The following is a 19858-nucleotide window of genomic DNA, read 5'->3' as shown; positions in this document are numbered from 1 at the left end:
GTTTAAAGGCAGCAAAGGATCCTCATGATACACAAATCTCCCTTTTAGTCTGGATTCTAATAGCTGTAGTTGTTTTCTTGCCTCAGGAGATACCATGCGAGGACTGTGAAGTCATGTCTCACCTTCTAGAGTTTTATATGGTATCATTAGTGCATAACTGGGTATTCCTAACATAGGATGCATCCAATTAACACCCCTTAATCATTTCTGAATTGTAAATTGTCTTTTTTAATGGACTTTTTTTTTTTTTTTTAGTTTAACAGCCGTCCCAAATATTGCAGTGTCTAGTCATCATAACTCTTCAGGTGCAATAAGCACCTATCATTGCAGCTCTTCGTCTTTGGAGGTCCCCAACAGTATATTATCCATATAATGAGTTAAGTAAGCTTGAAGGAAGTCTTTTCACCTAGTTCATCTTCCTTCTTAATATTATTTCAGACTCTGTCCCATACATCTTCAACTAAATTTGCAGGCAATTGAATAGCTGTGGTTTTAATACTTGTGCTCTATCTTTTCTTTAAAAAAAAATTTTTTTTCACAAGCTTGACAAACTCAAAGCCTTTCTGGTTTCTATCCCATCGATCTCACTCACCTCCTCCTCTGAGGGCCCCCACACTCTTCTTTTGCAGCTGAGCTTTTGTCCCTGTCACTTGTCATCGTCCTACAGGGGATCTGGAAGGATGGAGCCAATAAATGAGGCAGACTAAGGTCTCATGCAATGGTCAACTTTATTCAGCGCCCAGTACACTTTATTCTCTGAGGGTTAAGAATGGTCATATGGGTAAAGTTTTCATGACTTCAAGCTGTATACAATCACAAGGACAAACCAGACATGGAAAACAAGTTTTTCCGTTAAGGCACACAAAGGGTAGTTTAGCATTTAATTGAATAACAACAGCAAGCAATGACTAATCCGAAGAAAACTCACTCTTATCCGCTACACATGGGGGGAGAAAGACAAAATTTCATGCTAGAACAATTCTGTTCTGAAGAGACCTAGGTCACAAGATTCTTGCATTCTTGGGCTGTTCTCACAAGCACTTAGAATTCCCCTCACATGACTCCATCCCAGGACCATGTTCTGACAGTACACCTAAATTAAATTTTTATTGAAATTTGAAGAAAAATACGTAAAGCCCTTTTTATAATATGTAGTCACACACACATATAAAAACACATCACTTTAAATAGTTATATAATATATATTCCATATATATTGTAAAAATAGATATAAAATGAATCCATTATTTTTTGGAGGGCTTCAAGGTAATTTTTGTAATTCAAAATATATAATACATAAAATGTATATATTTCTTTACACCATTTACACACCTGGTGTCCAAGGAAGACAGAATAGTGAAGCAGATCTTCTGGACCTGGAATTACAGGTAGTTCTGAGCCATTGATGTGGATGCTAGGAACCAAACTTGGGTACCCAACAGGATCAGTACCACTGAGACAACTGTGCATCACCCAAATATGTCATTATAATGCAGAAGATGAAGATGACCTATTACTCCTCCATCTTCTATCACTTGTAATGTGATGAAAGCCTCTGCTACACGGTCATCAAAGAATTGAATGGATTACTATCCCTCTGTCAATGGACATGGCACACTGCTTTTTATGATTGGTAACATCATTCCCTTCATATGAGTAAAGACAAGGAAGAGTTTAGTTGAGTAGAGATGAGTCCAAGAGTATATTAGTGAAAGTTCCATAATGTGATATATACTACATTTACTTACTTTTGTTTTTTCAGACAGGATCACTCTACATAGCTATGTGTGTCCTGAAACTCACCATATGGACCAAGATGGCCTCAATCTAAAAAAGATTTATTTGTGTGCCTCCAAAATGCACCACTGGGCCCAGCTGAGATATGTCATAAAATGACCTGTTTTTTAATCAAAAACAAATAATTTAAGATTTAAACAAGAACCATCATTTTGTTGAACAGTAACACCACATGGAATGCTACATTGCATTAATTTCAATTGGTAAATAGTTTCCTATGTTCTCAATATTTTGGTTATTTTCTTTGCTTTGATAATTTCATCTAGAGAACTTTACCAGTATGTAAATGCCTGTGCTATAGTCTACGTGTTTAAAGCAGAGGAAAACTCACAGGTGTCTAGTCTCTACTTCTTTTATATCAGTACTAAAGATCAAAGCAAAGCAGTCAAGTTTGTGAGCAAGTGCCTTGAATGGCTGAATGACTGCAGTGGACCTTATATTTGTTTCAAAGTACATATGTATATGCTGGGATGTGGGTGCACATATAGCCCAAGTGTAATGATCAGAGAAAAACCTGTATGAGTAATGTGGGTCTCCCAGAGAATAAGCTCATGTCATCAGGCGCAGCAGCAACCACCTTTACCCACTGAGACAATTCTCTGTCATTCAGTTGTGTTCCTGAGAAACCATTAAGAACAAGTATTTATTCCTCAGAATAAACATAGCCCATAAAAATGGATGGCAGTATATATATTTTCATTTGAAAATAGGTTTCATTATTCAAATTGTTCAGTGTGCGTCTATCCTTGGGTGACACTTTGTATACAATTTGAAAACAAGACAACATTTTAATGATGAAATGGTTCTACTACTCTTTCATGAATAACTGAGATGGCTCAGTGGGGAAAAAAAGTGCTTGGTGTGCAAGGCTTTACTGCATTTATTAGATTCATGTGTTTCTCTCCAGTAGGAATTTTTTCATGCCTTTGAAGAAGATGGTAACATGCAGAGGCATTACCACATTGATTACACTTGTCGGGTTTCTCATCAATATGATTTCTTTGACATGTTTGAAGATTGCACTGATGTGCCAAAGCTGTACTGCATCAATTACATCCATAAGGTTTATCTCATGTATGACTTCTTTCATGTTTTTGAAGATTACTTCGACTTGCAAAGGCTTTACCACACAGATTACACTCATAGGGTTTGTTTCCAGTATGACATTTTTCATGCCTTTGAAGATAAATGGCACGTGCAAAGACTTTACCACACTGACTACACCTATAAGGTTTCTCTCCAGTGTGGGTACTTTGATGTATTTGAAGATTACTTTGACATGCAAAGGTTTTACCACATTGACTACATCCATAGGGCCTCTCTCCAGTGTGAATTCTTTCATGCATTTGAAGATTACGGCGACTTGCAAAGGCTTTGCCACACTGAATACATTCATATGGTTTCTCTCCAGTATGAGTTCTTTCATGTGTTTGAAGATTACTGCGACTTGCAAAGGCTTTGCCACACTGACTACATTCGTATGGTTTCTCCCCAGTATGAGTTTTCAAGTGTTTTTGAAGACGACCAAAATGTGTAAAGCGCTTACCACACTGATTGCATTCATAGGGTTTGTCTCCAAAATGGCTTCTTTCATGCCTTTGAAGGTAAATTATATGTCCAAAGGCTTTACCACATTGATTACAAACATAGGGTTTCTCTCCTTTATGAGAACTTTCATGTATTTGAAGATTACTGCGACATGCAAAGGCTTTGCCACATTGATTACATCCATAGGGTTTCTCTCCAGTATGAATTTTTTCATGATTTCGAAGACTAGTGAAATGTGCAAAGGCTTTACCACATTGACTACATCCATACGGTTTTTCTCCAGTATGAATTCTCTCATGTATTTGAAGATTACGGCGACTTGCGAAGGCTTTGCCACACTGAATACATTCATACGGTTTTTCTCCAGTATGAGTTCTTTCATGTGTTTGAAGACTACTGCGACTTGCAAAGGCTTTGCCACATTGACTACATTCATATGGTTTCTCCCCAGTATGAGTTTTCAAGTGTTTTTGAAGACGACCAAAATGTGTAAAGCGTTTACCACACTGATTACATTCATAGGGTTTGTCTCCAATGTGGCTTCTTTCATGCCTCTGAAGATAAATTACATGTGCAAAGGCTTTACCACACTGATTACATTCATAGGGTTTTTGTCCAGTATGCGAACTTTCATGTATTTGAAGATTACTGCGACATGCAAAGGCTTTGCCACATTGATGACATACATAAGGTTTCTCTCCAGTGTGAATTTTTTCATGGTTTCGAAGACTAGTGAAATGTGCAAAGGCTTTACCACAATGATTACACACATAGGGCCTCTCTCCAGTATGAATTCTTTCGTGTATTTGAAGATTACGGCGACTTGCAAAGGCTTTACCACACTGATTACATACATAGGGTTTCTCTCCCGTATGAGTTCTTTCATGTGTTTGAAGATTACTGCGACTTGCAAAGGCTTTATCACATTGATTGCATTCATATGGTTTCTCTCCAGAATGATTTTTGAAATGTTTTTGAAGACGACTGAAATGTGTAAAGCGCTTACCACACTGATTACATTCATAGGGTTTGTCTCCAATGTGGCTTCTTTCATGCCTTTGAAGATAAATTACATGTGCAAAGGCTTTACCACACTGATTACATTCATAGGGTTTTTGTCCAGTATGAGAACTTTCATGTATTTGAAGATTACTGCGACATGCAAAGGCTTTGCCACATTGATGACATACATAAGGTTTCTCTCCAGTATGAATTTTTTCATGGTTTCGAAGACTAGTGAAATGTGCAAAGGCTTTACCACAATGATTACACACATAGGGCCTCTCTCCAGTATGAATTCTTTCATGTATTTTAAGATTATGGCGACTTGCAAAGGCTTTACCACACTGATTACATACATAGGGTTTCTCTCCAGTGTGAGCTCTATGCACTTGAAGATAATTGTGATGTGCAAAGGTTTTTTTGCGTTGATTATAGTCATAGGGTTTTACTTCCAAATGAGTGTAATTTTTGTGTAATTGTAAAGAGGAATCAGATCCAAGGGCTTTATCACATTGATTATATTCACAGGGATCCTCTTCAGTATTGGTCCCTCTGTGAATGTGAAGATATCTGTGAGAGTTAAAGCCTTTAGTAAAAGGCTCATGCTTCTCATTTCCTTTTCCCATGTGAGTTTTCTCACATCTTTGAACAGAACTGGAAGAACTTAGAGCTTTACCACCCTGAGTGCATTCGGAACATTTTCTTATAGTGTGAGTCACACTACACGTGCAAAGTGAACCAGGAAAAACAGAAGAACTCCCACATTCCCTGTACTCATAAGGCTTTTCTTCAGTGTGAATTGGTTGGTGTATTCCAACTGTAGTTGGAACACCAATTACTTGTAAACTCCTATCACATTCATGAAGTCTACTCACAGCAGGGAATGCTATGCATCTTCTAATTGTTGTAGGAGAGGGAGGGGTTCCCTGTTTCTTTCCATATCCCTTACGACCAAATGGCTTGTATCCTGAGTGACAGATGAAATACCTAGTAAAGGAAGAATAACAAATAAAAGGTTTTCAAATTGCATTCACATAGTCTGACCTTTTGTCTCTCAGAGAGATGTGACATAGGAATTCAGGTTTCTCTACTACAACAACCTTCTTGTCTCCCATAAACTGCTCTTCTCACTAAACTATGGTAAGTCACGGCAAGTATGTGAGGAACACTTGCTTTAATATAGACTATTTGCTTACAAAAGGCCTTGGACAGACACTGATCCCCTATTGTATGCACCTTTTACAATACTTGAATGGTACTAAACTAAATGGATCGACAGCTCTATAACATGGTCTCATACGGCTATGATTAAAATGGTGACATCCGTTAAGGCTTTGTGTTGTCTTCTTTCTTAGAGGAATGCCTTGAAAACATGGGTCACCTACTTTACAGTGAGGCACACTGTTCTGTGAGAATTGAATACTAATCACAAAGCTGTGCTTATTTACAGTGCTTCATTTCCTTAAAGCTTCAGGGTACATTACAATTTCTTCAGAGGTACATATGTATCAACTTGCACATAAAAAGACATCAGAAGATGGAAAGATCTCCCATGCTCGTGGACCGATAGGATTAGCATCGTAAAAATGGCCATCTTATCAAAAGCAATCTAAAAATTAAACACAATTGCCAACAAAATTACAACACAATTCTTTATAGACCATGACAGAATAATACTCAACATCATATGGAAGTACAAAACCTCAGGATACCTAAAACAATCCAGCCCAACAAATTAGTTTCTGAAGGTATCACCATCTTTTAATTCAAGCTGTACTACAGAACAATAGTAATATAAACTATATGGTATTGGCATAAAAACAGAGAGGTTGATCAATGGAATTGAAAGGACCCAGACACAAATCAACACATCTTTGGATGCTTGATTTTTGACAAGGAAGCCAAAATTACACAATGGAAAAAAGAAAGCACCTTCAACAAATGTTGCTGGTCTAATTAAATGTATCCGTATCTATCACCCTGCACAAAACTCAAGTCCAAGTGGATCAAGGACCTCAACATCAAGCCAGATATACTAAAACTAATAGGGAAATAGACTTGAATGCACAGGAGACACTTCCTGAATAGAACACCAACAGCTCAGACACTAAGATCAACACTTAATAAATGGGACAACTGAAAACCTTCTCTAAGGCAAAGGACACCATCAAAACAATAAAATGGTAGCCTATGGAATGGAAAAAGAGCTTCATCAACCCCACATCTGCCAGAGGGTGATATAAAAAACAATTATTATCAAGAGCTCAAAAAACTAGGTATCAACAACCAAATAATTCAACTAAACTGTGGCGTAGAGAGCTAAACAGAATTCTCAACAGAGGAACCTCTAATGGCTGAGAAGCACTTAAAGAAATGTTCAACATTCTTGGCCATTCAGGGAAATGCAAATAAAAAGAACTCTGAGATTCCATCTTAAACCTGTTAGAACGGCTAAGACCACAAACTCAGGCTCACGCCAGCAAGGATGCTGAGTGTGGAAAACACTCTGCCACTGCTGGTCGGAGTGTAAACTTGTGCAGCCACTTTGAAATTAATTCAGCAGTTTCTCAGAAAAGTGGGAGTAGATCTACCTCAAGACTTAGATCTACTCAATCTATGTTCCACCATCCTTTGAGTATATACTCAGGGAAAAGAAGGATTGTAGGAGCCAGAGGGGTCAAGGATACCATAAGAAAACCTATAGAACCAACTAACCTGGGCCTAGAGGCTCAAAGAGACTGAACCACCAACCAGGAAGAATGCACGAAATTGACCTGGACTCTCTGTACATATGTAAGAGTTGTGTACCTTGGTCTTTATGTGGGACCCCTAAAAGCAGTAGCAGGGGCTGTCTCTGACTCTGTTGCCTGCCTGTTCTAGCCTGAATAGGAGAAGATGTGCATAATCTTACTGTAACTTGATAGCCAAGGTGTGTTGAAACCCACGGAGGGCTCCGCTTCTTCAGAAGAGAAAAGGAGGAAGAGTGGGTTGGTGGGGAGAAGGAAAGTGACTGAAAAGGGGTGGGAGGAGAGAAGGGAGGGGAAACTACAGTCTGGATGTAAAGTAAATAAATTAATAAATTTAAAGAATTTTAAAAACTACCTTTCATATCTTCTAGAATTTTGACAATGCTCTTCAATAGTCTGGTCTTCCCATTTGTAGCCTAAAATATAGTACCAAAAATGTATGAACATATTATTGGAAATTACTCAAAATTTAAGTCGCTATCTCCATTGACTCTAAGAACCATGCCTGATTTATTCTCCATATTCTTCCTCTTTCACAACTGAAATCCCAGAGAACATCAATAATCAAGAAATGCTTGTCCCCTTATTGCAAAAAAGTGGTAAAAAAAAAAAAAAAAACCCTAATATTCCTACCTATAGTAGTGAGGTTCCAGTAGGTTTCCAGCATCACATCTTTGTAGAGACTCTTCTGGAAAGGGTCCAGCAAAGCCCACTCTTCATGAGTGAAGTTGACATGCACGTCCTCATAGGTCACTGCATCCTAGAATATCCCATACACATACATAATAAAAATGGTGAGACTTACTGTATTGTAAATGTACACTTCATTGGAAATATATTTATATAATTCTGGGTACTCCATTCGTTTATTTCACATCACAGAATTTGAAATGCAGTCGCCAATCACCAAGTCATTTTAGAAGGAAACAGAAAAAGGAGGATCACACCTCTCATTTCTGGGCCCACTGAAATTCCATATGGCATTGCAAGAGAATTGATAACAGATAACACAGCTGGTGAATAAAGTTAAGGGGTTATGCGTGGTATTGACCGCAGGCCCTCTCAAGCCTGCCCCGTGTTTCTGACTACGTCTTGCCTTCATCTCTTATTTCTGTTCTTTTATCTCTCAATCCTCACTCCCTGGTCTAGGATCTGTTCGATACTGTCCAGAGTGGGCTCTGGGACTCCTGAGTCTTCAGTGGTTAAGTCAGATGGTTGGGATTTTCATTCATTATAACAACAGGAGAGATAAACAATGAAAGCCCATCCCCCAGAGACTAACTTCCTCCAGAAAGGCTCCTCCTAAAGTTTCAATGCACACACTCCAATGAAAGCCACAAGACAGAGACAAATGCTCAAATATGTCATCCTGCATTCAAGATTTTTCACTCAACCCACATTTTCACACAGGTCACCGATGATGCAAAATGCATTTAGTCTAACTTCAAAACCCCCAGATTATGTCACAGACCCAACACTGTTTAAATGTCCAAAGTTTAACACTCAAGCTCTTGGCTATGACATCCCGAAAATTCTAAACACGAATTATATCTACCCAACACACAATGGCACAGAATACACACTTTTAATGAAATAACAAAAGATTGGCCAAGGGAAGCCTGAAACCAACCCTGCTAAGCAAACACCAAATCTTGCCGCTCCACCATATCAGACACCCAGGGATTCAGATTCAAAGGTCTTAGATAGCTTTTTCTACTGCAACTTTTCACACAGCTCCCTGGCTACTTCCACTTCCTACATGCAGCTGTTCATGAAAAGTGTCTTGGGTATCTTAACACTTTGTGGCCTCAAAATGCCGACAAGGCTTCATCTTCAAGACTGCATGCAATGAATCCTCATAGTCTTCTCACTGGGGAGCGTACTCTGCCAAGCAGATGGCTGCAACAGTGCTGAACTGAAAGAACAGAGGAAGAATCCATAAACCCTTTAAGTTTTATATCTTTTTTTTCTTTCAAGAAATAGTAACTTACAAATGACGCCATGACATGGGCTTCTAGCTTTGGATGGACCTGAGGCCACTGGAGCAGAGCAGCAGTAGGCTCTATATGAAGCTGCTCCATGGGATTAGGGATCACTTTGCTGTCCCTTTCATAGTCACATGCTTAGCGGGGTGGTGCCGTAACTTACAACATCTGTTATAGGGCAGGTGCCTTCTCATTAATGGCGCTCATCTCCATGGTAACTGCTTCCTCTGTTTCAGCACGCGACAGCCATCTAAACTATTCAGTGCTCTGCTCCTGTTGCTGCTCTTCTGCATAAGTCATCAATGAAAATCATGCCGCAGACTGAATGTTTTGTCAAGAAATCAGCCCATTACTTTTCCATTCGGGCTTCCTCGACTTCAGGTGACACGGACAGAATACAGACAGATAATATGGCAAAATATTACAAAAAAAAAAATCAATCTTAGTGACTGTGTGGTCGCATGAAGAAACATGACCAAGGCAACTCTTATAATGAAAGGCTTTTAATTTGGAGATTGATAATAGTGACAGAGGTTTTATCCATTGCCATTATGAAAGGAAGCATCACTGTGGGCAGGCATGGGGCTGAGTGTTCCATCTTGATACCCAGGCAGGCAGGCAGGAAAAAACCCTTGCCTTGCAGTGGTCTTTTGAAACCTCAAAGCCCACATAGAGTGATACACCTTAGCAAACAGGACACACCTATCCCACAAGGGAAGACCTACTAATCTTACACAACTACTTCCACTATATATGGGCCAAGTATTCAAGCATGGGAGCTGGAAGCTGCTGAATGAATATAAGCCATGACAGAAATATAACCTGAGTAGAAAGAGCTCTAAAGAAAAAACATGGGAGAAACAGAAAGACAGATGGGGGTGGGGAGGACAGAGAGGGACAGAGAGACCTAAAAAAGAAAACACTGCACAGAAATAGGAAGGAGCCAACTCCTCTGACTGGGTTACAGGCTTCCTTAATATAACCTTCCCTGCCCTGTCTAATAAGAGACTAAAATGTGTCTCCAAGCTTAGATTTAATTTGTTTTTCTTTCACTATGTGCATGGCTCCCTTCTTTCCATGACTAAAGCTCTGAAAAGGTAAGCAAGCCCCCAATTAAACGTTGCTGTGGTCTGTAGGCTGTTTTCTTAACCAATATATTTTATTACTAACTTATTAACCAAGTGTACATCCCTTATAACCTGACTAACCGAAACAATAGGAAAAGAGGATTAAAGAATAACAAAACCGTAAGGATATCAGTTCCGAGGAACGATTTTCCTGGCGTTGCCAGCAGGATTTCTTCTGCTGGAACCTAGAATAACCAGATCCCGGAACCTCAGCAGGAGCCCAGAGCCCCCAAAGCCTTCCCTCGAGCGGTTCTCTCTAGGAGCTTCCTAAAGTGGAGCAATGAGCAGCCAAAACTATCCCAAGTCTCCAAAGGCCCCGCCTCCAGTTCTGGGCTCATTTTACATATCTCCTCTCAGAGTCTGTTCACGAGATCTTTTCAGCTGGCAACAATCAAGCTCCTGCACGAGGTGGTTGGTCTTCTAGTGGATTAACCTCACCTGTTCTCACAAGACCGTTCCGATCCCACACTTGGGATTATAACAAAAACAGGTTTATCTCTCCTTCAGTGGTCACATTTTTCTTCACAGCAACAGAATGCAAACACAGATAATAATACTTAGCATCTCAAAGGAGATTAAAAAAATAATTAAAACAAAGTATTAACTGTAAAATAAAATCGGACCTTTTGTGGGAAAAGGACTGTCATTACCAAGAGAATATATGAGCTTGTCTCCTACAAAATGTTTCCTGCTGAGTGCTGTATGCTGACAAATTCCTTGTGTCTCAATCCTCTCACTATGTCTGCACTTACCCACGTGAGTGAGGTGCCCAGGTGGAAACTCAAGCTAACCTCCAGAAACTGTACACCTACCAATTCAATTTCCCTTCATTCATATGGTATGAATTAACCCATACAGGAAAAGTACACAGAAAGTCACTCATCCTGTGCCCTCAGATTCTTCTGTATAACAGAGACTCCTGCAGCTCACTGCCTTAAACCTACAGAACTTGCAATCCAGCCATTGGACAGCCTGTTTCCCCCTGCAGTGTATACAATGAACTCTTGCACTTATTCTGACCTCAAGGGAGAAGCCATGCTCCCAACACAACCCCTTTTCATGTTACTGAAATGGAAAGCCCACTCCATGACTCAAAGGGGCAGATATCAAATTGCGTGGTGCTACAAAATTTTATTCCAAGAACTGAGTGGTAGAGCCAGAGGAAGGTACCACCAGTGCCCCGTGGGGCTGCATACTGGGATCCAGGAAACATTATGCCACTCTCTTAGAGTCTAATGAAGAAAAATCTCTTCAGTAAATAAAAGCCTCAGCTGCCCAGGAACAGAGTCAATGACTTGTACGAATAGGCCGATGCATTTCCCACGTGCCATAAACCTGCAGAAATGCTGCTTGCCGTCCTCCTGCTCAGCGCTGGCTTCCTTTACAGCTCAGGACCACTTGCCCAGGGTGGCACCGACCACAGTGGAAGGGACACTCTTATATTACTCATTAATCAAGAGAATACCCTATACATTTGCCCATAGGCCAGTATCACTCTAGTTGGTGTCAAGATAACAAAATCTAACTAGCACACAGACTGAGTCATCTTCCAGCCGCCCAAAAGACAGATTTTTAAACAATTCTCAATTCTCTCAACTCTCAGTTGCACACATGTGTAACATTTGGAAAACCTGTCATGTTTAGATTGGAGACACGGCTCAACGGTTAAGACCACTTACTGCTCATGCAGAAGACCTGGGCTTGGTTCCCAGCACTAACATGGTGGCACAAAATTATTCTTAGATCCTGTTGCAGGGCATCAGACATATTCTTCTGTCTTCCGTGGGCACCAAACGCCCAAGTGACAAACACATATACATGGAAGCAAAACACTCGTGCACACGAAAAAAATTTAGTAAGTTAAAAATAGACTCCCATGTCTCTTATATGTCAAGCATGGATAAAATGGCCAGAAATGCATAGAGATGTGGCAAATATATGTAGTAAAAAGTGTAACTTTGTAATTAAGAAAATCAAGGGTCTCGTTCAAATTATCTTAGAGAGGAAGCCTCAATACTATTTCACTATAGAATCAAAGCTATGTAGATTTAAGAAAAGTTGAATAAAAAGTCTAACAACTTTCAGAAAACCGATGACAAAAGGTCATCTTCAACGAAAACCTGACAACACAAGACTGAATAAACCGTACACACAGTGACACCATCTGACTTCAAAATTGCTCATACATCTGCGATATAGACTGTGACGTTTGGGAAAGAATAAAGAGATCGACAGAACATGAGAGAAAACTTAAGAGAGAAAAACACACTGCTGGGCCAAGTTTTACACACGAGGCCAGGAAACTCAGTAAGTCTGGCTTTACTAACACACATGACTGGATCACCGTGGCTTCTACATGCAAATGTGTTAATAACACAGACTTCCCACTGGCAGAGAAATTAACTGAAAGTCAACTGCCAAGGGCAGAACTTCTAGAACACACTAGAGCTCTGGGAATTCGCAAATCAGCCTTCCCTTACGACAAGGAAAGCCGCGCGTGCGCGCCCACTGCGGGATGACGTCATCAATACGGAAGCGCGGCTGCACAGCCCCCCAATGCCTGCGTTCTGTGCTGGCGCAGCCCCGGGATATTAGATGTTCAGAGGCCGCCGGTTCCCGCACCCCGGGACGAGCCCCACGCGCGCTCCCGCGGCTCCTCCCCGCGTGGGGACGGCGGCCCCGCTCACCATGGCGCGGATCCCGAGCTCGCCCCGCTCTCCTCACAGCTCCCGGCCGCGGGTCACAGCGCGGCACACGGAACCCGAGAGCCTCCCGCAGACGCAGCCGAGCCTGCAGCCGTGCGGACCGGAAGTGCCCGCCTCCATTCTGACTGACAGTCCGCCTCGAGGCCCTGATTGGCTAGTGAGGCCTGAGTGACAGGAGCGGCTCCCTTAGGGACAGAGTCACAGCACAGCGGTTCCCAGCCCTGGCTTCCTCCCCCTCAGGCACAGAGCTGCCCAGACCTGCGGAGTTTGGCATCGCCATGGAACTTGCGCCTGCGCTGCAAAGTCGTCCTGCACTTTTCCTGCGCTCAACAGGCGCTTCTTCGTCCAGGCACAGGGTCTCTAGCATACAACGATTACTGAATGGACTGTGTGATCCCCCTGCCTCACAGCTGAAAGAGCACCCAGCACATCCAGGTCAAGTTTAAGGCGCCTGATTGACATGCACCAGGCGTCAGCAATTGCAGTGAGGCACCTAGGACTGCTCACAGCTCTCTCAGCTGCACACTGTTAGCCAAACATGAACACTCTCCCAGCCTGCTGTGGTGGCGCTGGCCTATCGTGCCGGCGTTTGGGAGGAGGAGGGAGGGCGTCAAAAGTTTACACCAGCTTGGTCTATAACATCAGACATTAAGAATTATGGTCTCCAAAGGGGCGGTGTCCTGAGAGGTATCCGCGGGTCTTGCATAACCTGATGGCTCGTCCTAAGTAAGTATATGAAGAAGCACATCTCTGATACAGGATTTGCAGAGGATGTGTGCATGGGAGGGGCTGGACAGAGTCGACAGAAAGCTAATTAAAGCAATGTCGGCAAGAAGAACATAGGATATTTCAGACTAGTACTAAGGACCTCAGCCCCTCGGGTCAATAGAAGTGGTCCCTTGACTCTTTCAAGATTCTGCATCAAGCAGAAAAACAGACCTTGCCCAGTCTGCCCTTGGTCAAGGATAAAGAACTAGTGCCTCTGAGAAAGCCTTGGATTGGTTAGGCTCCCAAAAAGATCCGCCTCCAACCCAAACAAACAAAGGAAGGGTAAGCAGGCCATGTGGATGAGATCTGATAGGCTGTGATCATATGGTGGGGGGAGCAGGTCCCCTCTGTCACAGACCTAGGGGAGGGGAATAGAGTGAAAGAGGGAGGGAGTGGGGAACGGGAAGATAACAAGTGAGGGGATAACAGTTGAGATGTAATCTAAATAAATTACTTAAAGAAAACAGAAAGAAAAGTATGAATTCACTGAAAGGGCTTAAAAAGAAAGATTGCATAACAAATTCACATAACAAATTAAAAAGTATTAATGATAATTGAAAGTTAATTTTTTTGTTGTGATCCTAGCCTTTAATGGCTGAGCCATTTCTCCAGCCCTGAAAGTCAATTTTTAAATACTAATTGACATGCCTCTGGTGATATTACTTTTAAAAAGAAGACAGACTCACATGAACTTCAACTGAGAATTGAGGTGTCCTGCAATCCTACCACAGGGAGGGCTGAGGCAGGAACAAGTTGAAGGCCTGTTGTGGCTACAGATTGAATTGATGTAAAAACTTGGGAAACAACCAGAGACTGCCTTAAAATTAGTTTTCATTTAAGGCTCAGTGGACAGACGCTTACGAAGGACTCTAGAATGACTGCTCAGCATCCTCTCCCCAAAAGACTGAAGCAAGTGGATTACAAGGGGGAACTGTGAGAGTTGGCTGGAGAGAGGCCACTTGCAACCACGTCTGAGGATCCTGAGGTCAACGCCCAGGAGAGAACCCACTCCTGCAGCTTGTCCTCTGACCGTCACATGTGTGCTGTGACATGCCATAATCAAAGTGCCCACCGATTGCCACTATAAAGTAGGAGAAAAACTGCACAATTATTATTACTGCCTTATGAAGTCCCTTCATTATTACAGGGAATTCTTTCAGCCTCCTGCAGATGGAAAAAAGACATGGAGACCTTAGGTCTTCTAGCTTAGGGTCATTCCCAACTAGCTCACTTAACTTAATTAATCTAGTTTATTTGCCATGTCTCTTCCCAGTCTCAGTATGTCTAATTTCTTCCTTGTCCGCCTGGCAAATCTCCAGCTTCTCAGCTCTTCCCATCACTCCTATCTCTGCTCAGGAGTCCCACCTTTCCTGTCCTATCTGAGACAGGTGCTGCTCTACAAAAATAACAGGACCAAAATCCTGCCTGTATTCAACTCTCTGCTGCTACAGAAAAGGTTTTATGTGCCTGGCCCTTTAAATGACTCTATGCCCTTCAGGGTCAGTTGCCTCTTGGACTTCTGGGAACACAGGAGGACATAGAAAGCCAGCAGAGACTTAGAGCTGGGAGGTGGAAAGGAGAGATGAGTAGGAGGAACAGGCAGGAGGAGGGTCCAGGAGACAGAAGAGTGAGGTCAGAGAAGACAGTTGATGCCAGAAGAAAGAAGATTGAGTAAGGCTGGAGAGAAGAAGACAAGACTGAGCAGAGGGAAGGGAAGACTGAAAGTGGATTGGGCTGGCAGAGAGAGCTGAAGACAGTTGGTGACAGCTGAGCAGGAGAAGCTGAGCTGAGCCAACAAAGACATTGTTAGGAGAGAGCTAGGAGAAGAACCCCCAAACAAGGCACCTCAAGACAAAAAAGCTACAGTTACTAAAAGCCACATGAGGCTCCATTAAAATAACAACACCAAAGCCTGGCCTGCACTCAACTCTCTGCTCATACAGAAAACCACATTTAAATAACACAAAGATGGCCTGGACACAGTGCACAGAAAGATGGTCATAACACTTCATGAGGAATATGTGGTTCACTTCATGAGGGAGACTCTGGTAACATAGATAAAACTGTAGTTTAAGCACATTCCTGAAGAGGAATGATAAACCATTATTGTACTTAACAATGAGGAAAAGCTTTTACAAGATGACTCGACCCTGGAACTGTTGTCTCTGTTACAACCATAGCAGAACAACCACCTGAATGGCCTGGGATGGCGGTGATTTCCACCCTGGCAGGGATGGCTGCAGTCCCACTGGGGCTGATAGTTAAAATTGTGTACGTGGGAAACAGACGGCTTTTGGCATCTTGGCGGCTGTTTCCCCAGCAGCATTAAGGCAGCCACATGGCAACCAACAACCTATGCTAGCTTTGGAAAGGACGCGCTTTGCCATGTGACCTCACTCCCGTCTTGATGAAAAGTGACGACATGGTGTTGTCCCCATTTCTCGAATACCCCCAAAAATCACCAGGAGTAGAAACCAATGCAAGGACACGAAGGTCTTTATTTGAGCTTGAGTTGGGCCTCAACCATCAACAACGCAGTGGTGTCTGGAGGCGCCTCCGCACGCACTCTGGTCTTAGGGTTACTTACAGGTCTCCTCCCTGACAAACCCCTAAGCCTGGGGGTCGGGGTGGGGGAAAGGAGAGCGGAGAAGGCCCCAGCTTGGCAAACGCCTACTGGTTAAGATACATGAGGGGGTTTTGGGTTTTAAAATGATAGGTTACGAGAGGGTGCCACAATCACAAATGGCTCTGGACTTCTTTGTTCTTTGTTGTTGGGGTGGGGAGAATATCTGGGCTCGGGCTTTGGTTGCTCCTGTCCGGTGCTGACTGGCTGTGGCCAAGGGAGAAAGGTGATAGCACAGCGGGGCTACATGACTTTAGTCGTGAGCTGGGGGCCCTTTGCTCTGGTTTCCTAGAGCCCATATCTCTGGTGAGCAGGGAGGGAATGTGGCCAAGTCAGCCTTCCCTGCAGCTGGTCCTGGGCCTTTAAGCCTATTTCTTAAAACCTTGCCTTGTTGACCCTGGGATATGGATTTTAATTCTTTCTGGTCTCTCAGTGGCATAAAGGAAGCAAACAAACAAACAAACAACTCCTCCTAGCTGTGAGGCCCAAACCAGATGATTCTTTCACTATTTTGATAATACTACCAAACCACGAACCACATTCCCTTCTCATCTTCTTCAGCCTCTCTGGCTTCTCTTTCCCCGTCTTTGGCAACAGGCTGTCCACCTAGGCAGGACTGAAGCAGTCCCAGACCAGGATGCTGGGCAGGATGACCATACCCCAGGGAGCATCCTAGCTAGGAATCCATTTGTAACTTCCCTCGTGGCACAGGTCCACAAGGCTATCTTTAAAGATTTATTTATTTATACCATCAGTATTCTGCCCAAATGTGTTCCTGAATGCCAATAGAGGGCACCAGATTGTTTCATGGCTCATCTTGCTGTAGGCAGTTTAGTGTGTGTGTGTGTGTGTGTGTGTGTGTGTGTGTGTGTGTGTGTGTAAAATAATATAAATGTGTATGTAAAAAAAAGAAAAATAATAATGAAAAAGAGGCTATAAAACAATTCTCTGCTAAGCTCTGTACCCCATTTTTAATTGGATTACTTGGTTTGCTGAATTTAATTTTTTGAGTTCTTTATATGTTTTGGACATTGGCCTTCTTTCAGATGGAGGGTTGGTGAAGATGTTTTTCCATTCTGTAGGCCACCATTTTGTTCTGCTGACAGTGTCCTTTGCCTTACAAAAGCTTTTCAACTTTATGGGGTCCCATTTATTGATTTTTGATCTTAGAGCCTGAGCTATTGGTGTTCTGTTCACGAAGTTGTCTCCTGTGGCAATGAGTTCAAGACTGATTCCCACTTTCTCTGATAGACTTTGTATCTGGTTTTATGTTGAGGTCTTTGATCCACTTGGACATGAGTTTTGTGCAGGGTAATAAATATAAATCGATTTACATTTTTCTACATGCAGACATCCAGTTAGACGAGCACCATTTGTTGAAGATGCCATCATTTTTTCCATTGTGCAGTTTTGGCTTGTCAAAAATCAAGGGTCTGTAGGTGTGTGGATATATTTCTGGGTCTTAATTCAATTCCGTTTATTCACAAGTCTGTTTCTATGCCAGTACCATGCAGTTTTTATTACTGTTGCTCTGGAGTACAGCTTGAAATCAGGGATAAAGATATCCCTAGAAGTTCTTTTGTTGTACAGGATTGTTTTAGCTATTCTGTATTTTTTGCTCTTCCATACGAAGTTGAGAATTGTTCTCTTACAGTCTGTAAAGAGTTGTGTTGGTATTTTGATGGGAATTACACTGCATTTGTAGATTGCTTTTGGTAATTTACTATGTAAATCCTAATGATCCATGAGCATGGGACATCTTTCCATCTGCTGATGTCTTCTTCAATTTCTCTCTTCAGAGCCCTGAAGTTCTTGTCACACAGGTCTTTGGTCTGCTTGATTAGAGTCACACTAAGATGTTTTATATTATTCATGGCTGTTGTGAAGGGTGTTGTTTGCCTGTTTTCTTTCTCAGTCCATTTAGTGCTTGTATATAAGATGGCTACTTGTATTGTGTTTAGTGAATTTTGTGTCAATTCACTTTGCTGAAGGAGTTTATCAGCTGTAGGAGTTCCCTCATAGAATTTCTGGGGTCACTTATGTATACTATGCTATCATCTCTGAATACTGATACTTTGACTTCTTTCTTTCCCATTTGTATCCCCTCGATCTTCTTAGTTGTCTTATTTCTCCACCTAGGACTTCAAGAATTATATTGAAGAGATATGGAGAGCATGGGAAGACTTGTCTTGTGCCTCCTGATTTCAGTGGAATTACTTTAAGTTTCTCTCCATTTAGCTTGATGTTGCCTAATGGTTTGGTGTATATTGCCTTTATTGTGTTTAGGTATGGGCTGTGTATCTCTGATCTTTCCAAGACTTTAGACATGAAGAAGTGATGGATTTTGTCAAAATCTGTTTTGGTGTCTGGTGAGATGACCATGTGTGGATATTTCCCTTCAGTTTATTTATATGATGGACTACATTGATGGATTTTCACATGTTGAACCATCCCTGCATCCTGCATCCCTGCATCCCTGCCATGAAGCCCACTTGGTCATGATGATATGTTTAATGTGTTCCTGGATTCTGTTTGTGAGTATTTTATTGACTATTTTTGTATCAGTGTACATAAGGGAAATTGATCTGAAATACTGTTTCTTTGTTGGGTCATTGAATCATTTAAGGATCAGGGTGCCTGTGGCCTTATAGAATGAGTATGGCAATATTTCTTCTGTTTCTAGTTCATGGACTAGTTTGAGGAGTGTTGGTATTAGCTCTTCTTTGAAATCTGGTACAATTCTGTTCTGTAACCATCTGGCCTTGGCCTATTTCTAGTTGGGAGACTTTTAATGACCACTTCTATTTCCTTGGGGATTATTGGTCAATTTATCCATTCAGCAGAGTGAATGATTACAAAATTATATATACATTGGTCAGTGCTATCTATCAAGAAAATCATTGCTGTCATTTAGATTTTGCAATTTAGTGGCAAACATGATCTTGAAGTAAGACATGATTCTTTGGATTTCCTCAATGTCTGTTGGTATGTCCTCTTTTTCACTTCTCATTTTGTTAATTTGGATACTCTCCCTCTGCCTTTCACTTAGATTGGCTAAGGGTTTGCCTGTCCTGTTTATTTTCTCAAAGAACCAACTCTTGGATTTGTTTCTTCTTTGTATTATCCTCTTTGTTTCTATTATATTGATTTCAGCCCTGAGCTTGATTATTTCCTTCCATCTACTCCTCTTGGGTGTAGTTGCTTCTTTTTGTTCTAGACCTTTTAGGGGTGCTTTAAATTGCTAGCATGAGCTCTCTCCAATTTCATTCTGAAGGCACTTATGGTATGGACTTGACTCTTAGAACTACTTTCATAGTGTATCATACATTTGGTATGTTGTGCCTTCATTTTCATTGAATTCTAGGAAGTCTTTAATTTCTTTATTTCCTCCTTGACCCAGTGATCATTGAGTAGAGGGTTGTTCAGTGTGCATGAGTTTGTAGGCATTCTGTTGTTTCTGTTGTTGTTGAAGCCCAACTTTAATCCATGGTGGTCTGACAGAATATGGGTGTGATTTCAATTTTCTTGTATCTGTCGAGGCCTGCTTTGTAACCAA

General features: G+C 41.7%; 1 protein-coding gene across 5 annotated transcripts in view; it reads right to left on the bottom strand.

Moving 5' to 3' along the window:
- Window positions 1–716: 716 nt before the first annotated feature.
- The window catches only part of LOC311604958 (uncharacterized protein), a 45805-nt gene continuing 26663 nt past the window's right edge, over window positions 717–19858 (bottom strand). For 2 of the 5 annotated variants that reach the window (XM_084795202.1, XM_084795201.1), the window contains exons 2-4: window positions 7728–7854; window positions 7450–7510; window positions 717–5334 (exon numbers count right to left, since the gene is read on the bottom strand). In XM_084795202.1, the coding sequence (XP_084651328.1) occupies window positions 2868–5334; window positions 7450–7510; window positions 7728–7854 (2655 nt within the window). In that variant the 3' untranslated portion in view covers window positions 717–2867. Of the gene's footprint in view, window positions 5335–7449; window positions 7511–7727; window positions 7855–8724; window positions 9010–9242; window positions 9455–12893; window positions 13056–19858 lie in introns of those variants that run through there. The other 3 variants (XM_084795204.1, XM_084795203.1, XM_084795196.1) reach the window with 3 other exon arrangements.

This window comes from Acomys minous, assembly GCF_964271855.1.
Source record: "Acomys minous genome assembly, chromosome: 9".
In the NCBI taxonomy this organism is placed as follows: domain Eukaryota; kingdom Metazoa; phylum Chordata; class Mammalia; order Rodentia; family Muridae; genus Acomys; species Acomys minous.
Note: the sequence above shows the minus strand (reverse complement) of the source record. Positions and strands in the feature narration are given on the sequence as shown.